We start from the raw sequence: 19271 nt of genomic DNA on the forward strand, positions 1-19271 counted from the left end.
GCTCTCAGCCCACTTCTCTTCATTACAGTAAAAGATGTATTAGCACAGTCTATATCTCAAACAGTCCCGTGGAATATGATATTTGCAGATGATATTGTGATACTTGCCGAATCTAAGGATGAAATGAAAGAAAGACTAGTGAGTTGGATAAATATACTAGAAACGCACGGATTAAAAGTAAATAGAGAAAAGACGGAGTATATGGTGATAGGAGGAGATGAAACAGAGAGTATATTGATATAAATGAATGGCAGATATCGGCAATTGAAAGCTGCAAATATTTGGGATCCACTATACAAACAAACGGCACAATAGAAAAAGAGATAAAGAGTAAGATTAATCAAGGGTGGCTAAAGTGGAGATCTTTATCTGGAGTGCTATTTGATAAAAGAATCCCACACAAATTAAAGGGAAAAATTTACAGTTCCATAATACAACCAACTATTCTATATAGTTCGGAAACATGGCCAACCAAAGAATCAGACGAGAGAAGTGTACAAACCATAGAGATGAGAATGCTAAGGATGATTGCTGGGGTAAAAAGAAAGGATAAAGTGCGCAGTACAAGAATACTAAGTAGTTTAAAGGTAGTGCCCATTAAGACTAAGTTAATGGTAAACAGACTTAGGTGGTATGGGCACACAATGAGAAGGCCTATGAACTACATAGGAAATAAAGTTAAGAGTTTGGAAGTGATGGGCAAACGTAAAAGAGGAAGGCCAAAACTTCAATGGGGCCATAAAGTTAGAGCCAATATAAAGAAGTATAAATTAGATAAGAGAGATTGTATTAATAACATAAAGTGGAGGGAGATGTTGAAGGAGCTTACCACCAGAAAAGGTGAAAGCTAAAGAGAAAAAAAAATTTTATTGGGAATGGACCGAACTAAAAATAATAAACAACGCAAGCATAACCAAACCCCGTAAAAATTATTATATTAATATTAAATTTCTTTATGTATGATTTATATAAGATAAGATGGATTTTTAATATAAAAAAATTAAGTTTCTTATTCACTCTAATTTTGCCACAGAAATAAAATATTATAATTTTGCAAAACATTTATCTTAAGTTAAAATGAAAATTAACTATTCTAGCCCAGATAATGAAAATTAACTATTCTAGCCCAGATAACTTTACCCTGTTCCTGCTTTAAAAACTGGTTAGTTAAATTATTTTTACATGTGCATTAAGTATAAGTATTAAAAAATTTATAATCCACTTCCCACCCCCCCACCTCTTTTAATTAAAATGAACCATATTTGTTAAATTCACAAACATAATGTTAAAGGATTTGGTAGAGTGGAATGTTTACTTAAAATATATTGATTATAAATCTTTTCATTTAACATGACACCAACATTTTATAGATCATTAAATATTTAGTCTCCCAGTCGACCCCTGTATACCGATTATCGATTGTTTGCGCATGTCGAAACAGCCAATATATTGCAGATAAAACAATTTGCCGCAAAGCATTTTCAGCTAATATATCATCGCTGAAACATTTAGCAAAAGGAATAGATTTAGTATAATATTAGCATATAAGAGAAAAAATTACACGCTTACTTATATTCAACGCGGCTTATAAAATGTCGGTGGTTTACCAAATTTAGGGATATATTTACCTGGGATTTTAGATATTTTTTAAAACTTAAATAAGTTATAACGCGCGTTTTTGTAATTTTGAAAGAAATTGTTTTAGAGTTTTTTTATTCCAGCCTGTATAGAGTATATATTTTGTGATTTTAGATATTTTCATGAATAATTGTATTTATTAATCCTCCAATAAAATTTATGGGAGAAAGCAACCAAAAAAAGCCCTTCCCCCACTCCCTTTTAAAAAAATCCTGAACAATATGCCTATTCGATACCCCTAGTGTTCTTAAAACTTAGACTTAATCAAATAAAAGTTTAAAGTATCTATATTAATAGTTCAAAAAATATTAGTCTATGTTCTCAAATTAAATAGAGGAGTGATATCACTATCGCCATGATTTGATGATGCAAAAAATATTTCCATACTTTTTACTACACTCATATATTAATATTATTAGCATAAATGAAAATAATGTTAGATTTTAGACAGATGATCTCTTCGATATAAAAAAAAATATCCAAAATATAAAGTTTAACTTATAGGAATATTTGTGACATTTCAATTAAACATTATATTATTTTTCTGATAAATATTACTTAACTTTTTGTAAAAAAAATCCATTAACATGTCCTGTTAAATAATTAATATATATTTTTAAAATTTTTTTTTTTTATGAATACATTTCTTATCAAGGTATAAAATTTATTTTTATTGCCATTTAACCAGGGATATTCACGATTATAAGTGAAAAGCATTCTATACCTTTTTTTATGTCTTTTGTGGCTAATTTTTATCTTAGTATGGAATGAAAAAAATAATAATTTGTGACAACAAACATATGCTGTATGGCATAAATTTAATTATATTATATAATATAGTATATACTATATAAAAATTTCAAGTTTTGTATTAAAACTATAACATTTTTTTAAGCAAATAGCCAAAAATAATTGGGCAAAAAAAGAAGAAAGAAAAAAGAAAATTCCGTAGGAAATAAATAAATAACAGAATTATATGATTTATTAATCTTTGCACTCTAATTAGCGGTCGTTGATGCTTTTGTGTTTCACTTACTAAATAATACGAAAAATGTATGACCAATTATTGGTAATATATAAATCATTCTTCATCTCCAACATAGTGTAGTCACCATGTCGCAAAATATCTAAAATTATATCCCCAAAAAACAAACAAAATTGACATTTTTTTGATATTTTAGATGGGTTCATAAATCACCTTAAAAAAAGGCAGGTTAATATCTAGGTATGTATAAATTACACGAATCTACTTTCTCCCTTCTACTTTTATATTATATTTAATTGAAAACAAACATTCTCTTTATTCCAATTACTTTAAAAATTATATAGCTGCTTTCAAAACCTTTGGTTCGGTTCGTAAAAATCTATCGCTGAACGATAAATTTTAAGCTTGTGTGTCATAAATATATTTCGATAAAATCAATGAACATGTAGTAAAATGTGTGCATATATGTTTAAATCAGCTATAATCATTGCCACATGGTTGTAATCGACGCCGACATTTCGTCTAAACGTCTTTCAATGGCGGAGATTGCGTTTTAATAACTTACGTCAAAAAAAAGATAGCACCCTCCAACACCAAGGGTGATATAGTTATATATTCGAGATCCGACCCCTCTTAAGCCACTGAAGCCGAAGCCTCTTTGATAACTAAAATATATAATGATTAGATTATAAATTGATGCTGACTACGAATTTTTTTATTAAGAGGGTGCCAGGTAACCCCAGTCTTCCCCACCGATATTTCACTTGCAATTGATTTGCCAGCACTAGAGGTCCCTATAGAGGTCTTCGAAACAGAGCGAAGTAAACCAGGTCCTCTACGCAAGGCGCTGTCTAAATCACATATAGAATCGGTATCCGAGTCCCGCCCCTACCATATGATAAATAAAACTATTATTATAAAGGAGGATTTTTATCTATTTGCAATTTTCATTATTTTCTAGGAACCTTAAAAAAAATATTTAAAAAATTCGAATTATAAAATGAAAATACTTTTATTTGATTAAATTACATAATTTGTTTTTTAATTAATAATTAATTAAATTTGGTAATTAATTATAAATTTTATTGTTGCAACAGTAAAAATATATTAATTTGTTTAAATTTTTGTATTTAAATTAAATATATAGAAATTATATTTTGGTGAAACATTCCAGGGGAAGAAAAAAGGGGGTATTTAACTTCTCTTTTTTAAACTATAATTTTTTTGTTTGGTTATAAAAATTTAAATTAGAAATGGAAATACAAAAAAAAATTTATAATGTTTTTTATTCGGCTATAAAAAATATTTAAACTCTTTTAAAATTTTCGAGTTATTATTTTGGGAATTTTTTTTTCCCTAGATTATTTTATTAGATTTATGAAAATCAATTAATTTCTAAGTGTTATTCCTTCCTAAGTTAAATAAATTTAATAACTTGAAAAGCTTAAAAAAGGCTGTTTAATTATTTTATTCTTAAATCTCTTTTTTTTCAATAAAATATTTAAAAAGATTGTTATATGTTACATCCACTTTGGTATTATGGTTGATATCAGTTTTATTGTTTGGCGATTCAAAGATCATTCACCTAATTCCACTCGGATAATTTATATGAATCAATTTATATATAATAATAATATAATAATTTATTATAAAATAAAATATATACTTCTTTTTACACCCTTTCTTTCTTTCCTTCATTTTTATTTTTACCAATCAGTTTTAATAAAAGTATATATAAAGTATTATAAGTATTAAGTATAAATCATTTAGATTACAATCACATCATAAAAATAAAAGGCATAATTATTAATAAATATGTTTCCAATTTATTGATAATTTATCAATGATAGCTTCTTCTGTATATATATATATATTATTTTATCATTATAATTAAAAGAAAGTAATTTTAGTAACGTTGAACATCATTCTTATTTTATTAAAATTTTAAGAGTGGGACAAAATGTTTTTTGGGAATAGGGCCGAAGAGGATTAAAAAATTTGTTAAAATTATTTATTTTAATCATTTCAAAGGCAGGCCCGTAACCAGGAAGCTCTAGTACAAGGTGGAGGAGAGGGAATAAATTTGACTGTTAGATTTATTGGCTTGGAAAATATAAAAATAGGATGGGGAAAAGGACATTATCATTTAAACTGGAGGAGTTTCAAAAGGTCTCAAGGACTATTCTAGTGCCGGATAAATTAGTTGTTCTTTATTGAACAATAGCATACCAATAAATATTTCTTTATATAAAATTTTATAAAATGTTTATATTATATTATTTTGCCAACGATATATTATTTTAATTGCAGCGAATTTACCGCCAGAGATACAAAAATTGTCACAACTTTATCTGTCAATTTGCCATTTTTTTTATAATATTGCTGATAATACTTTATTTTATATACTGTCAACAAAATGATTGAAGAATCAAAATATAATAATTAAGTACTAAATAGTGGCATGAGTTTTAAGAAATAATGTTTCAAAAGTTTGACCAACTTGACAGTGGCGTAACTTCATGCTATTTTATTTATAACTCTTTTTTTCTGTTGGAGAAATTGATTTAAAGAAGCAATCATTACTAGGAAATAAATAATAGCGTAAAACAGATACTTGGAGTTTTTTATTTTCCATTCTGACTTAATGCCAAATTTTTTCTTCTATTTTGCTAATATCCCTTTTTTCTTCTTCACTTATACTCTCTAGCAAGCGGATGAAAGAAATAGTATCGTTAATTAACAGTTAAATATTAGCATAAGTTTCCGAATTTAATACTTTCAGTGTAAGTGTGAATTTGGCTAAAATATCAGTTTTGCTAATAATTTTTTTCTTTTTACTAGCTACTAAACTGAATAAGACGCAGCCAATTGATAATATCTTCCTCACAAATTATATTCCTTTGCTCCCCTCAAAAATGTTACATTCTTTCTCAGCTTAAAATTGTACCCCTAATCGCCTCCATTTTTATTCAAATTTCGATAGTGTTTATAAAATCCCCCTCAAATTCCAATTAAGAATTTGCATCCCACATCCCCCCAACGGTAATGGAAGTCCCTGCTAACTAATAACGCTGCAAATATTGACTTGGGTATTAGAATTAGTACTTAAAATTTTGTTCAGCAATTGCGGAGCTGGGAAGAGGAGGATTATACATTTTAGGCCACGCTCATTTTATTCGTTAATTAATATGGAAGTTGAGGTTTTTTTTTATTACCAAAAAACTATTTTAGAAGTATTCTATGATTAAAATTTTAATTAATTATATTTTAATTTTTTTAAAAATAACTTAAATTTCAATTAAACTTCTTCTTTTTTTTATCGGTTTCTTTAATGAAATCATAAATCACTTCTATTTAATATGTTCTTATTCCTAAAAATTCAAAAATTATCTTAATTTTTACAAAGATTTAGGACAAAGAACGGGTATTTTAAAATATTAAAATTTTTAAAAAATTGTATAAATTAAATTTTTTTATTATATATCTTGATACTTTTAAATATAAAATTTATAATTGTATAAAAAAATGTAAGAATTTTATTTTTATATTTATAAATTTTTTTTATAAATTTTTATGTTAATATAATTTTAGGTCATGATATTTATATCCTTTAATCACCAATATAATTAATTATGATTATTTTTTTAAAAATCAATAAAATAATAAAATTTTACGATTATGCAAAACTATAAATTCAAAAGTAATATCTCTGATAACAATTAGGGAGTTTTAGGAATATCGCCAAAATTGGTACTAATGACAATTAGAGAGTTTTAATAATTTATTTATATTTTTTTAACCTTTTACCATGATGATTCTCACAAAAATTAATGGATTTAAATTGTCGGAGCATTTACCCCCCCCCCTCCCTACCTTTCCTAAATTTTGAAGGTGTTTTCGAATCCTATTTTTTTCCAAAAAGTTGGGTCAAAAATCAGTAATAATCTTTTTATTTATAAAAATTTTTAGAACTCAATAGGAATTTAGAGATGAGGGTTTTTTAATTGAAAAAAAAATGGAGAGAGGCAGATTACATATTATAATGAGTATTATTATTATAAAACAAAATATATAATTAATTGAGATGAGGTTCTGAGGATAACACTCAGGGCCGTAGCCACAGGGGGCCCAGGGGGCCCAGGGGGGGCATGCTCCCCCCGCCCCCAAACCTGGCCCCTTATAAAAAAAATTTTGGCCCCCAAAAATGGACACCATAAATTTTTCAAAAAATTTATAATTGATTATTTTTATATTTTTATATTTTTAAAATAAATTTTAAATATTTATTCAAATAACATGTCTTGTTTGTAAACTTCTTCCTATCCTGTTTTATTTTTATCCAATAATAAATCATCATTCATTCATATTTTATCATTTCCATGTGTGTTTGTGTATAACATTATATAGGCGCTTAATTATAACGTTTAAATACTTATTTCAATGATAATTATTTGATTCTGTAGAAGCCTCTGGTCTTTTATCTCAATATGTTAATATAAATTAGGTATATGAGCCAGTATAATTTATGAAATATTATTAACAATAGATCCACTATATAAGTATCTACAGTCATTAGGTACTTATCAAGTGGATGCTAAAAATTGTATTGATTCCACGATCAATATATTTAAAAAATATAAGAAGCAATAATTCTATTGATTTGATTAGAATAAAGGCTGAAAACTTTTAGCAAAATTTAATCTCACTCCCCACAAACCATCAAGCTTACGTAAAACGCTTATAAATTTCAAGACTTTTTAGTCGAAACCAAATTACAATTTGATTGCGAAATAAACGCCAATTGGAGTTCTTTAAAATGGAATTATTATGAAATTATTGATTACTTTGTTGATAATTTTTGGATAGATTTACACAAGATGATTATAATCTTCTATCAAGTTTTAATGCATTGTCCCCCTTTGAAAGTGATTATTTTATATGGGACAAAATGGCCAGATTAGAATAATTATTAAACTTAAATATGGAAACTTTACATCATGAAATAAAAATAGCTAAAGGATTATTAGTTGCAGAAGTTAAAGAAACACATAATTTTGAAAATATCCTATATTATGTATGGAAAAAATATCATCATGCATTTAGAGAATTGTATAAATGCTATTCAGCAGCCATCATCATTGGGGTACCAACGGCTTCTTGTGTGGCTTCTTTCTCTTAAAGAGAGTTCTATCGAGCGAGGGTCGATGAAAGATCAAAGTAAACAAAATTTAGTATTGATGGCTTATGAAAAAAAATTAACACAAAATTTATCCTTTAATTCATTTATGTTAAAATTTAAAAATAAAAATCATCTTATTATATTATAGTATTATTTTGTATGTTCATATTATAGTTTTATTTTGTATTCATATAACATTAATAATTTTTTAATAAAAATAGCAAAAAATTTCTATGAATGCTTAATTATTTGTTTTATTTAATAAAAATAGTGCCCCCCCCCCCTAACTAAAAATTCCAGGCTACGGCCCTGATAACATTTCATAAGAAGTCAAAGAAAACCTATAAAATTTAAAAAAGGCATCGTGTATTGTATTCTAATTGGAAAGAAACTCTTAAACATGCGCCAAGATCGCTTAGTTAAACAGTCGAGGATTATATTGTTATATCATTTGTTTTCTGAAGATTAAAGAAATATAATGGATTAGTTCTATTCTATAACATATTTTATTGGTATGACTTATCGAAAATGGAAGCCAACAAATTTTCTAAAAAATAATCATGACTCAGTGATCTGCATCGTGCCTAATTTTTCAAACCCCGCCCTGCCCGAAATTTTTTTAGAAAATATTGTCCGGCCTGCCCGAATTTATTTAAATATAGAAATTAATTTTTATAATTACTCAAAATAAACGATATATGTTATTTGGCGTTTCTTTTTTACATACAAAATTCAACATAAAATTGATAAATTTCGATTTAAATTTGAAAAACACATTGCCGGAAAAAACACATTGACGCTAACATATATTTTCCATCCATGATCTGAGTTAGAGATCTGCAAAAGTAGGCCGGGCCGTACCCGTAAGGCCGACCTGACCCGGTCCGAATTTTCTTACTTTTGGAGATCTCTAACTCAGATCATTGATGGAATATATATGTTAGCGTCAATGTGTTTTTTCCGGCAATGTGTTTTTCAAATTTAAATCAATTTTTGAGAGTATTTTTAAAAAATTAAAGAATCTGATTTTACCTGTTTGGAATAACTAACCTATAAATTTCAGACAATTTTTCCATGAACTTTTGAATTTAATTTAATTAATATTAAATCTTCCATATATTTTTTATATAAATTACAAATGACTCAAAGGTTAAGAGCAAAATTCTCTACAATTCATAAGATAGGTAATCCAAAAATGATAAAATATATTTCCGGTAAAATCCGATCTTTAAATTTAAAAAAACGCGCTCAAAAAATGATTTAAAGTTCTAAAAATGACGCTAATATATATATTTTTTTTAAATAATTGGATATTGGTTCCCTACCTTTTATAATCTCGTGTTCCAACTTTGCGACGTTTACGGACAATCAATTATTCCTGAATTTTTTTATTGGATACTATCTAAAAAAAATTTTAGCATTTTGACTTCCGACTATATCGCCCGCGCAGATATGTAATTCATGGTTCCAAATTCCACTATGGATCTTGAAAAGTATAATAAATATTTATTTTTTTGAAAAATTATTGTTGTGAGCACGATTAAATAGAAGTATTTTTCTCTAGGTCAAGATGATTCCAATAAAAAGGAGACAGATCACAATGAACAATGAATCACAGGAACTGGATATTATTTGGAACAATGACAGAATATATAAAAAGTAAGGAAATTATGCTTCAGCTGACCTAACAGAGTTTATAAAATATCTTTGGGTATACTCCCTTAAATTAATTAGAAAATATTGTAAATATAAATATCAGCAACAATATAAAATGATAATCTTATGTGCCTTTAAATTCAGGTATATATTCTAAAGTCTTTAATAATTTTGTATTCCCGGTGCAATAGATGATATACAGCGAAAACGACCAAATATGGTTTAATATTAATATTTTCAATGTTTTAAAATGATCATCATATATCCAGGCGTTATTCTATTCTAACTCACGTGGCATTTAGGTATAAAAAAAAATAGGAGATTGAACAGTAAGGCTAAGAAGAGAGTTATAGCTCAAAACATTTAAATTTGAAAAAATACCAATTATTTATACATTTGTGAAACTTTATTACTTTTTTCTAATTTGCATTTATATTATTTTTTATCGTTATAATAAATTTAATATATTTAAAAATGTTTGAAAAATATATAATAATACTATTAAAAAAAAGAACGGAGATGGTGTGACGCAGGGAAACAAAAATGAAAAAGGGACGTAAGCGTTGTCTATGATGGCTCTTTGGCTAGAAGGCTACCATAGAAACTGATATAATTAGCTTTGTGAATCGCTATGGATAATCGTTGACGAAGAAAAAAACCCTCTCGTGGTTCTTCTGAGAGTTTGCTGATTTGTGATCCTAAGTTTTTGAAAAATGCTAAGGCGAGTTTGCCGAAGGTGCCAAGAGTGGTTGATATGATTGGGATGAAGCAATGATCGTTTATTATTTCTGTGTATTTAGAAATTTTAAGTTGTTCCTTCTGGTCAAGGATGTTGATGGCGTGGTTGGATGGGGCCAAGGGGTCAATACAGGAATAGTCCCATACCAAAAGTTGGCCTCTCCTCCATGGGATTTGAGAGATCCCATCAGGACGTTTACCGTCAGATCTAAAAAGACCCTGTGGTTCTAACGTGGAAGGAATTTGGGCGGATTTCAGAGCATGTTGGATGATTGTATTACATTGCTTGTGTCTGATGAATCGTCCATTGCAGGAGCGACAATGTAAACTATGTCTACCCTTCGAGTCAACTGGCGAGTTGCACCCTGAGCAGATGTGGGGGTGAGTGATGGAACAATTTAGACGAATGCCGATGGCATGGGTAAATTCATTGTTGGATAGTTGAAGCTGAAGATTGGTAGATGGGATGGCCTCAAGAAACTCATGTCCCGTACCATTGAGCAAGGAAGAGAATAGGGTGCGGTCGGTAGATTGCATGCTAGATAAGAGAGTTTCAACGCAGCGAGCAACCACTGGTGCATCCCAGTCTTTCTGTTTATGGGTTGTGGGGGGATGAGAATCAGCATTGATCCTTGTTTTCCAAATATCCATAGCCACGATTAAGGAAAGGTCTTCTTTAGAATTATGGGCGGAGGTTATTGGCTTTGTCAAGAGACTACTCGATATGAAAGTAGTTGTTGCTAAGTCAAGTGGAGATCTGATGCCGAGACCACCAAATTTGGTTGGAAGAGTTGCTTGGGCCCAAGCAGTTTCGTTGAATCTGATATTTACTATTTTTTCGGTTAAGTCCTTTATTCCTTTTTCGTAAGTTTGGAGAGGAATAGGATATTTAAAAATTGGAGTTGACCGAAGTGCGTAAAGAATCCTTGGTATAAAAAAGAAATTTTTTAGCAAAAAAAAGGACTTGTGTGATGGAAGAAGTGTAAAGATGTCCTCCAGTTTAAGGAGTATGTCAAGTGAGGAATGAAGAAAGGTGCTTATTGCCGCGTGTCCTCCAACAGGCGATCCTAGATGTGTTAATTCAACGCTTGATGTGAATTTGAAATCGTGAGTGTTGGGAGCATTAGAATTTAAAAGTGAGAATTCAGATTTGCTCTGGTTAAGCGAAAGTCCAATGGCTGTGCCCATTTCTTTAATTATGGTGACTGCTTTGGCAATTTCACTACTGGGACCACTCAAGATTCCATCATCAATATACCAAGCGTGGAGCGATAGAGTACATGAAGAGTTTATTGATTTTATCATGTCATTGATTCCAAGACTAAAGAGAAGGGATCCGAGAGGGTCACCTTGTTGGATACCCTCAACAGAAAGTATCTTTTCTTTGTTGAATTGTAAGATTGTTGGTGATTGGTAGCAAGAGAAAAGAAATTTGGTATAAGCTGGGAAATGGAAGCAAGTTGAATGTAGGAACGTGTTGCGCGAAAGAGTGTTGTAGGCGTTAGAGAAGTCAATTTTTACTAGGGATTCGTTTTTTGGGTTATTTTCAAGGTGAATTCTTGTTAAGTGCACAGTAGCTTCACACCCACCAGGTATCCCTACACCAAGTTGATAGGGGCTTAGAATGTGTGCGGCATCGTGTTGGATTCTAGATGCGATTAATTTAGCGACCAATCTACGGTAAGTTGAACCAATGGCGATGGGCCGAATGTCCTTGTTTAGTTTTTGGAGTGCGATGAGTCTGGCATCGAATAGTAAGGGGGTAATAAAGCTGGGTACGTCTCCATTTAGGATTTTGTTGACTAAGTTTGTGATTTTAGTGAGAATTGAAACCTGTGTACAGATCACAGGAGAGGTAATGTCCTGTAAAAAAATTGGTCTAATCCCATCTAGACCATGAGCCGAATCCCGATGAAAAGATAGGATTGCTTTCCTTACTTCTTCCTGTGTGAAATCTGCTGCACAATGGGAGAAGGGTTGGGGCAATATTGGCATAAATGTTGTTGTGGGATGCTTTGATCGAAGCTTAATTAAGGTTTCTAAATTGGATTCCGCCAGAGTGTCATTGGTTGAAATGAGTTTGAGGGCCCCATTGATATTAAGACTGTCAATTTTCTTCGAAATCAATGAGGCTTTTTGTTGAAGTGGGGTTATTATATTATCTGATTATCATCTTCAAAATTATTCAATTAAATTTTTTTTTCGAAATTGTGCTCATTGACTAATTTCCAATAATTTATCCTCAAATTTACTTCATTTAGAGACCCTTGAGACCTTATCCTTAAACCCTATTTAAACCTAATATTATATAATAAATTACAAATTGTTATATCATTCATTCCTTAAAAAATGTTTATGAATGATTCCCAGTTTAAATATTATTTTGTCTTTAATTTTTTGTTTTTAATCTTCTTTTCATTGGGAAGGGACAGAAGACATGATAATTATAAAAAACAGTGTCAAAGACTCATTATGAAATTCGATTTATAACACCAAAAAAAGAGAATTAATTTGTTATGAAATTATATTAAAAAAAATTTTATATATAAAATTAACGATAATAAATTTAAATATTTTTTTTTGAAAAAAAATTTTTTATTTTTTTTTATAGAGACCAAAATTTAAAATCTTTAAAAAATTTTTTATCAATTTATTTAAATATCAGAAATTCCCCTATACACAATTTCCCTTTTCATTAAATCTTTTCCTGTACCATTTCTGGATCTAATATCAACCAATTGGGGTCTATGTGCGGGGGGAGGGAGGGGGTGCCAAAGAAAAAAAATGTTTTATTTTGAATATTTCTAATGAACCTTTTTATAATATTTTTTTTAGCAGTTAATGATAGGATTTATACTTCATTTTGAAATCATTTTATCTTCCTTAGCCAATGTGATCCACATTCTAAATTAAATTCTTTTTTCTATCATATAGTTTCTCTACTAATAAGTTTGAATCCCATCTTACTCTTTCCTTAAATTAAGTTTTTTTTAAAGGAAGGAAAACTTATAATAAAAAAAAAACTTCAGGAAATGTGTGACACAGGAAATGTTTGACAAGGAATTAAATAAGTATATATTTTAATTATCATCCTATATGAATTAAAAATAGAATAACTTATTTCTATAATAACGAATAAATATAACAAACGAACCAGAGTTGATTTAAGTATATATACCACCTCTATTCATTTTCTTTTGGAAAAACGCTGGAGCTAATTTGTTCTAAAGCCACGGGAACTAGCTAATTATTATAGAGAATAAAGACTTCCTTATAAGTTCTGTATCATCTTCATCAGGATATTTTTTATTGGCTGAGCTAAATTATTACTATTTTTTAGTTAGATTAGAATCAGGTTAGAATCAACATTTTTTTTTAAAAAAATGTCCTGATTTTCCTGGACAAACTTGGACTTATCTATGTGAGAATCTTTACTAAAATATAGTATAAAAGTTACTTATTTATTAACTAAAATTAGAAACCTGCAGACAAATCCAGTTGGGTATCAAAATACATTGCAATATTTTTTATATAAAACCCCGATTTTTGAAAAATTAATTTAAATTATATTAATTAATTAGTTGATCAATTGGAAAATGTTTGAAAATCATATAAAAATTTTTTAACTAGTATTGTTAAAAGGCTCGATTCGAGCCAAATTTTTATAAAACAGCGAACTCATTATTTTATCTATAAAAATATTACGCAAGCCTAAAAATTTTGCTAATGGATGGCACAAAGGTTTTAGATATCTATTATATTAGTGAAATCTTAAGGCATATGCATTATTTTTCTGGATAAAATATGAGTTAACCGTGCTCAAATAGAGCCATTTAAACATTAGATTTAAAAATTCATTTATAATTGTTCATATTTTTAATTTCTTTCCCCTTTTGAAACGATCTTACAAAATATACAGCCAGAATTATTAAAAAAACAATTTAAAAAAAAACAATTTTTAAAAAAATTAAAATCCCGGCTGGGTTGTAAATATAATAAATTTTAAAAAAGGCAGGCCTTGAAAACAGGGTTTCTTTTAAATACGATGCTTAGAATTTTGAGGAAAGGTGAATGATTAAATTAAAATAATTATTAAAATAAAATGGAATTTGGTTAATATTTTGATTTTTTTTAAAAAAATTGAATTGGAAGGAATTATTTTATAAAATATATTATAAATTGTACTATGGTTAATAAATAATAAAAATATATAGGAAAGACTTGCCTATACTCATTTTAGAAAAATTTGAAATTTAAAATTAGAGTTTTATTTTTAGCAATAAATTTTCTTTAAAAAAATATTTTTATTTAGGTTTATAACGGCTAATAGAATTTTGTAATAATTTTGGCGCCCAGAGACGAATCTATGGCCTATCTGTGAATCTAAGGGTCTTTAACTTATTTTTTATCAGTTTTTAACCTTATAAATATATGTAGTTATATAAATGTAAAATTTAAAGAAAATATATATTTCAAGTGTTATATTACAATTACAAGGCTAGTATGGTAAGGACAATTCTTTTTATATATTTATTTTGTGACAATTGTCACTCAAAAATATTTTTTTTTTAAAAAAATGAAAAAAAAATTTCTATTATTTCGAAATGTTAAAATTTGTATAATTTAATATAGTAATGAATGTTTAATTAAAAGTTTAATGACACTTTCTAAAATTTCATTTTTTTTAAATAAAAAAACATCACAGTTTAATATTAATAAATTATTTGTAGAATGGATAAAAAATAAAATAAAATTTAAATTAAAATAATTTAATTTTTTAAAAAGAATATTTTTTGTAATAAAAATTGAAAAATAAAAAAAATATGCAAATTAAGTATAATGAGTTAAAACAGGTATAATACAAAAAATATTTATTGGTAAAATCTAATTTTTTATTATATTTTAATTAAATCTAATTGACAAAAAAATGGTAACAAATTATCAATCTTTCGAAGCTTCTTTTACCTTTAAAATTTACATTATATATTGCATGGGAAATATATTTTTGAATAACTTTTAAATACATTAAAAAATTTTATCCATTTTTTTTGCCCTTAAAAAGGCTCTAAATTTTTATGCCAATTTTTTCTATAGTTTCTACATGACTATTAAAAATTAAAACAAAAAGGATGCTATTAAAACTATTAGAGAAGACAGGGAATAAGTGGCCATGTAAGTTGACTGGCCACCCCTTTTACAGTGTTGTAGTGTTAAAAGTGGCGGGGGGGGTGTACGTTATTACTTTAAAAGAATAGTAGGAGGCACCCTAAAATGGACAAAAAAATAGGCGAATTCTTGCTTTTCCAAGAATTTGATGAAAAAATATATTTTGTGTTTATATCAAAGCATTTTTTAAGTTATATAAAAATTGAAATATATTGCAAAAAATATATATTGCATAAAAAATGAGTTAATTTTTTAGAATTCATAATTATCTAAAAATAAATTTATTCTAATATGATGCATAAATAAGATTAGATCAAAAAAAGTGAAAAAAAATTTACAATTCTTCTTTCTTTCTTTCTTTCTTTCTTTCTTTCTTTCTTTCTTTCTTTCTTTCTTTCTTTCTTTCTTTCTTTCTTTCTTTCTTTCTTTCTTTCTTTCTTTCTTTCTTTCTTTCTTTCTTTCTTTCTTTCTTTCTTTCTTTCTTTCTTTCTTTCTTTCTTTCTTTCTTTTTATCTTTCTTTGGTGAAGAGCCCGTTAAATTTTGCAATGTTTCTAGAATTTGTGAATTTTTAGAATGCTTACAGTTTCGTTATTCCAAACTTCCTTAACAATATGAAGACTGCTGAAACCCATCGTTCACCAAGTACCCTTCCAATCTTTAGCAACTGAATAGAGGCTATTTGATTTAATACTTTGATTTTTGTTAGACTCTCTATATAAACTATATAATGCTTTAAAGTGAGTAATGCCTGTGACACTTTTTGTAGAATTGGGAAGGTGCTAATTCTAAACGGTGATTTAAACAATGCTAGGGTAACATCTTTGGGTATAGTGCGCAAAGACACGTTGTTACACTAGATTCCTATCCAATCAATAACTAGCGCCATTGCTAACAATATCCAATTTATAGTTTTAAGAATATCCAATAGTGTATGAACAATCTTCTCTTCATCTTTTAATTCTAGTTCAACCAGATCTAGAAATATAAAAATAGATTCATCAAAAGTGGGACCCCAATACCCATTTTATATAAATAACCAAGGCTTGTTTACTTGACAATTTTGTAGATCATCTTTTTTTTTCTAACAATAGCTAAATTTACCTTTTTTTAAACTAATCCAAAATTACCTATTTTTGAAGTTATATAGAAAAACAAAACTTTGAGGAGTCTCTTCATATTTTTCAGGGGCTTGAACATCTGCGCCCCTCCCCTTAGTGTTACTACTGTTTGGAATCCAAAATATGTCCCATATCTATATCATAGTGCTCTTATAAATCTACTAACGATTCAAAATATACATATTGGCGATTTGCTGTTGCAAGATAATATGCAGTATTAAATATTATCTTGGTTTGTTTATCAACGTGATTAACCATTTTTAATGCTTCATTTGAAAATATTTTTTCTTGTTTGGTTTAATAGTCTTTTTTCAGCAGTTGTGCATCTGAATTAGCATCTTTCCAAATTTTTTTTACCCAAGCATCGTAGTTTATGTGTTCTGTTTTGTAAATGGCTGCTATAAATTATATAATTGCACCATTCACTGATATATGCAGTTCTTGTAGAGAAGCAGGTTACAGCTAGTATGGTTAGTCAAAATGGATACAATGGCATTCCTCTATTTCTACTGGATATTCTTTTTTTAAGAACCAATTAAAACAGGGAAGGGTTAGTTTGTGAATTAAAAATGTACAATTACACTAATATATACTACCATATTGTTTATAAAACATTATATGTTTATTTCATGATAAAAAAGAGTGAAAATATATTAGAATATCATTATAGGTGCCCCTACTTTTTGAAAAATTTCTGGTGGGGGTTAAATTTTTTAAAATTAGTTGGAGCTGCTATCCCCCCCTCCTCCCAACTACATTACTGCCCTTATAACTTCTCATCTATTGAATTAATTTGTCCCAAAATTCCTTTAAATATCTATAGTTTTACCAAAAACATTACCATGCTGTACAAAAATCTTGTTCTATATTTTATTTTGTCTACCGAGAAATTTACGCATTATTTATTTTATATAGAGAAAATACGTATACTAAAAAAATTTGGAACTTTGATCCTTTATTTGCAGGTATAGTGGAGACCGGGGTTATTATGGCGTTCGATTTATTTTTAGAATATAACTAGTGTTGTTAAACGGCTCGATTTGAGCCGATTTTTAAACACTAACTCAACATTATAGCCGGAAAATATTGCCTAAGTATCGAGATCTTGATAATAGATGTTTAATCCCATGTGCCATCTATGAACAAAATCTTTAAGCTTGCATAATATTTTTCTGGATAAAATATTGAGTTAGCCGTTTTTAAAAATCGGCTCAAATTGAGCCGTTTAACAACACTAGTATTAACCTCTAATTGTTATTTTTTTTTATCAAAAATATTACAACTATATTATGTTACGGCTATAAAAGTTTTATTTATATTAGATCGCATATAAACATATTAAGTCAGCATATATTAATTTAACCCTAAAAAGTAACTTTTTCAAAAATATAGAATAATGGAGGTTTTTCTTTTATAAAACAAATCAATAATAAAAAAAAATAGAACTTCATTTTTTAAGTATTTTTATTTATTCTCCTATCATAATGTATAAACAGAGGATTTACCCATGCTTCTAGTTTGAGTGGAGTTGAACTCAAAATCCGGTTAATAGAGGGAAATAAGAAGAACACAAATAATTAAGTAACTGCGAGCTCTCCCTTAACTTTCACATCAAGGTTCCTGGAGAAAAAAATGGAAAAAGCACTTCTTGAGCATATGCTATAAACATGATTAATAATTTAAATATAAAACAAAATCTATAATTATTTTTTTAGCACGCAGAATCAGGGACTTCTACTCCGTCGAGAGGAGGGTATGACATAAGATCGACATTAAAATTGAGGGAAGGGGGAATTTGGATTTCCCTTTTTGCTAATTTTGATTTGATAGAAAGAGGGGTAATTTAGAATTGATGGGGGTAGGGGAAATTTTTTGGAGTAAATAGACCCCAATAGGGTATATATTTTGATGGAAGGTAAATGGTCATTGGTAAGGGATAATAATAAGTCATTGCATAGAATAAAGATTTCACTATTATAAATAATTTTTCCACTATTAAAGATTTGTTTATAAAATATAACACTATCTTTCCAATGTATCAAAGTATCCAATGTGTATAGTGTTATACATCGGGTATCTCAAAAAATTAAGGGGAAATGCATCGTATCAATGGACCTTTTTAGAATTTGTATCGGTTTGGACATGTTATAAAAAGTATAATATCGTTATAGAGTCTTCTATTATACTTCCTAATTGTTTATTATCTTTATCTAAGCGAACTTATATTATCTATTTTTGCTTAGCTCTGCAATTATTCCAAAATATTTTCGCTTATCTATTCTGCGTAAAATTCCATCATTCTGTGTAAACCTTTTTTCTAATTCATCCAATTCTTTCATATTCAATGACCAATCTTTACTCCGTATCTCCCTAAGAAGCACGGTAACTTCTTCAATCGTTTCTTGACTTCATTCTTTTCCGTCCTACATAAAATAATATCAGAAATAAGGTGCTGAGAGGGGTCAAACGTGCTCTCATCACTCATTATTAGTAAAATCTTAGGGGGTAAGAGATATTTTGATTTTATTTTTAAATTCGTTAAGAAAAAGGTTTTTTATTTAGTTTTCACAAATTTTTCACTTTTAAACGTTTTAATTTTCTCAGGAGATATGAAATGCCTGAAAATCAGCCTAAAATATTCTGCATGAGAAACCATTGTTAGACACAAAATATTCGGTATATAAGTCGCTTAAACGCCGTGTCCAAGGAGATTTAAGTTTCAATTTTGGAAGAAATTATTATAATATTTTTTTTTTAAATAAATAATAAATCATTAATTTATTTTAATTC

General features: G+C 28.2%; 1 protein-coding gene across 1 annotated transcript; it reads right to left on the reverse strand.

Moving 5' to 3' along the window:
• Positions 1-3304: 3304 nt before the first annotated feature.
• On the reverse strand, positions 3305-18966 carry LOC135924428 (uncharacterized). Its single transcript, XM_065459485.1, has 3 exons — positions 18831-18966; positions 10344-12328; positions 3305-3511 (listed from the first exon to the last, which is right to left on the reverse strand). Exons 1-3 carry the CDS (start codon positions 18964-18966, stop codon positions 3305-3307), a joined length of 2328 nt encoding a protein of 775 aa, XP_065315557.1.
• Positions 18967-19271: the final 305 nt, after the last annotated feature.

Source organism: Gordionus sp. m RMFG-2023, chromosome 2 (genome assembly GCF_954871325.1).
Source record: "Gordionus sp. m RMFG-2023 chromosome 2, tfGorSpeb1-WG-v2, whole genome shotgun sequence".
NCBI lineage: Eukaryota > Metazoa > Nematomorpha > Gordioida > Chordodea > Parachordodidae > Gordionus > Gordionus sp. m RMFG-2023.

Bases quoted from the DNA above. Each gene is read 5' to 3' on its own strand.
- LOC135924428 (XM_065459485.1), bottom strand. From the start codon at position 18,966: ATGAGTGATGAGAGCACGTTTGACCCCTCTCAGCACCTTATTTCTGAT. The intron at 12,329-18,830 runs GTCATTGAATAT...TTCAACAAAAAG, and splicing joins GAGATACGGAGTAAAGATTG to CCTCATTGATTTCGAAGAAA. The intron at 3,512-10,343 runs GTATGGGACTAT...ATCATATGGTAG, and splicing joins GGAGGAGAGGCCAACTTTTG to GGGCGGGACTCGGATACCGA.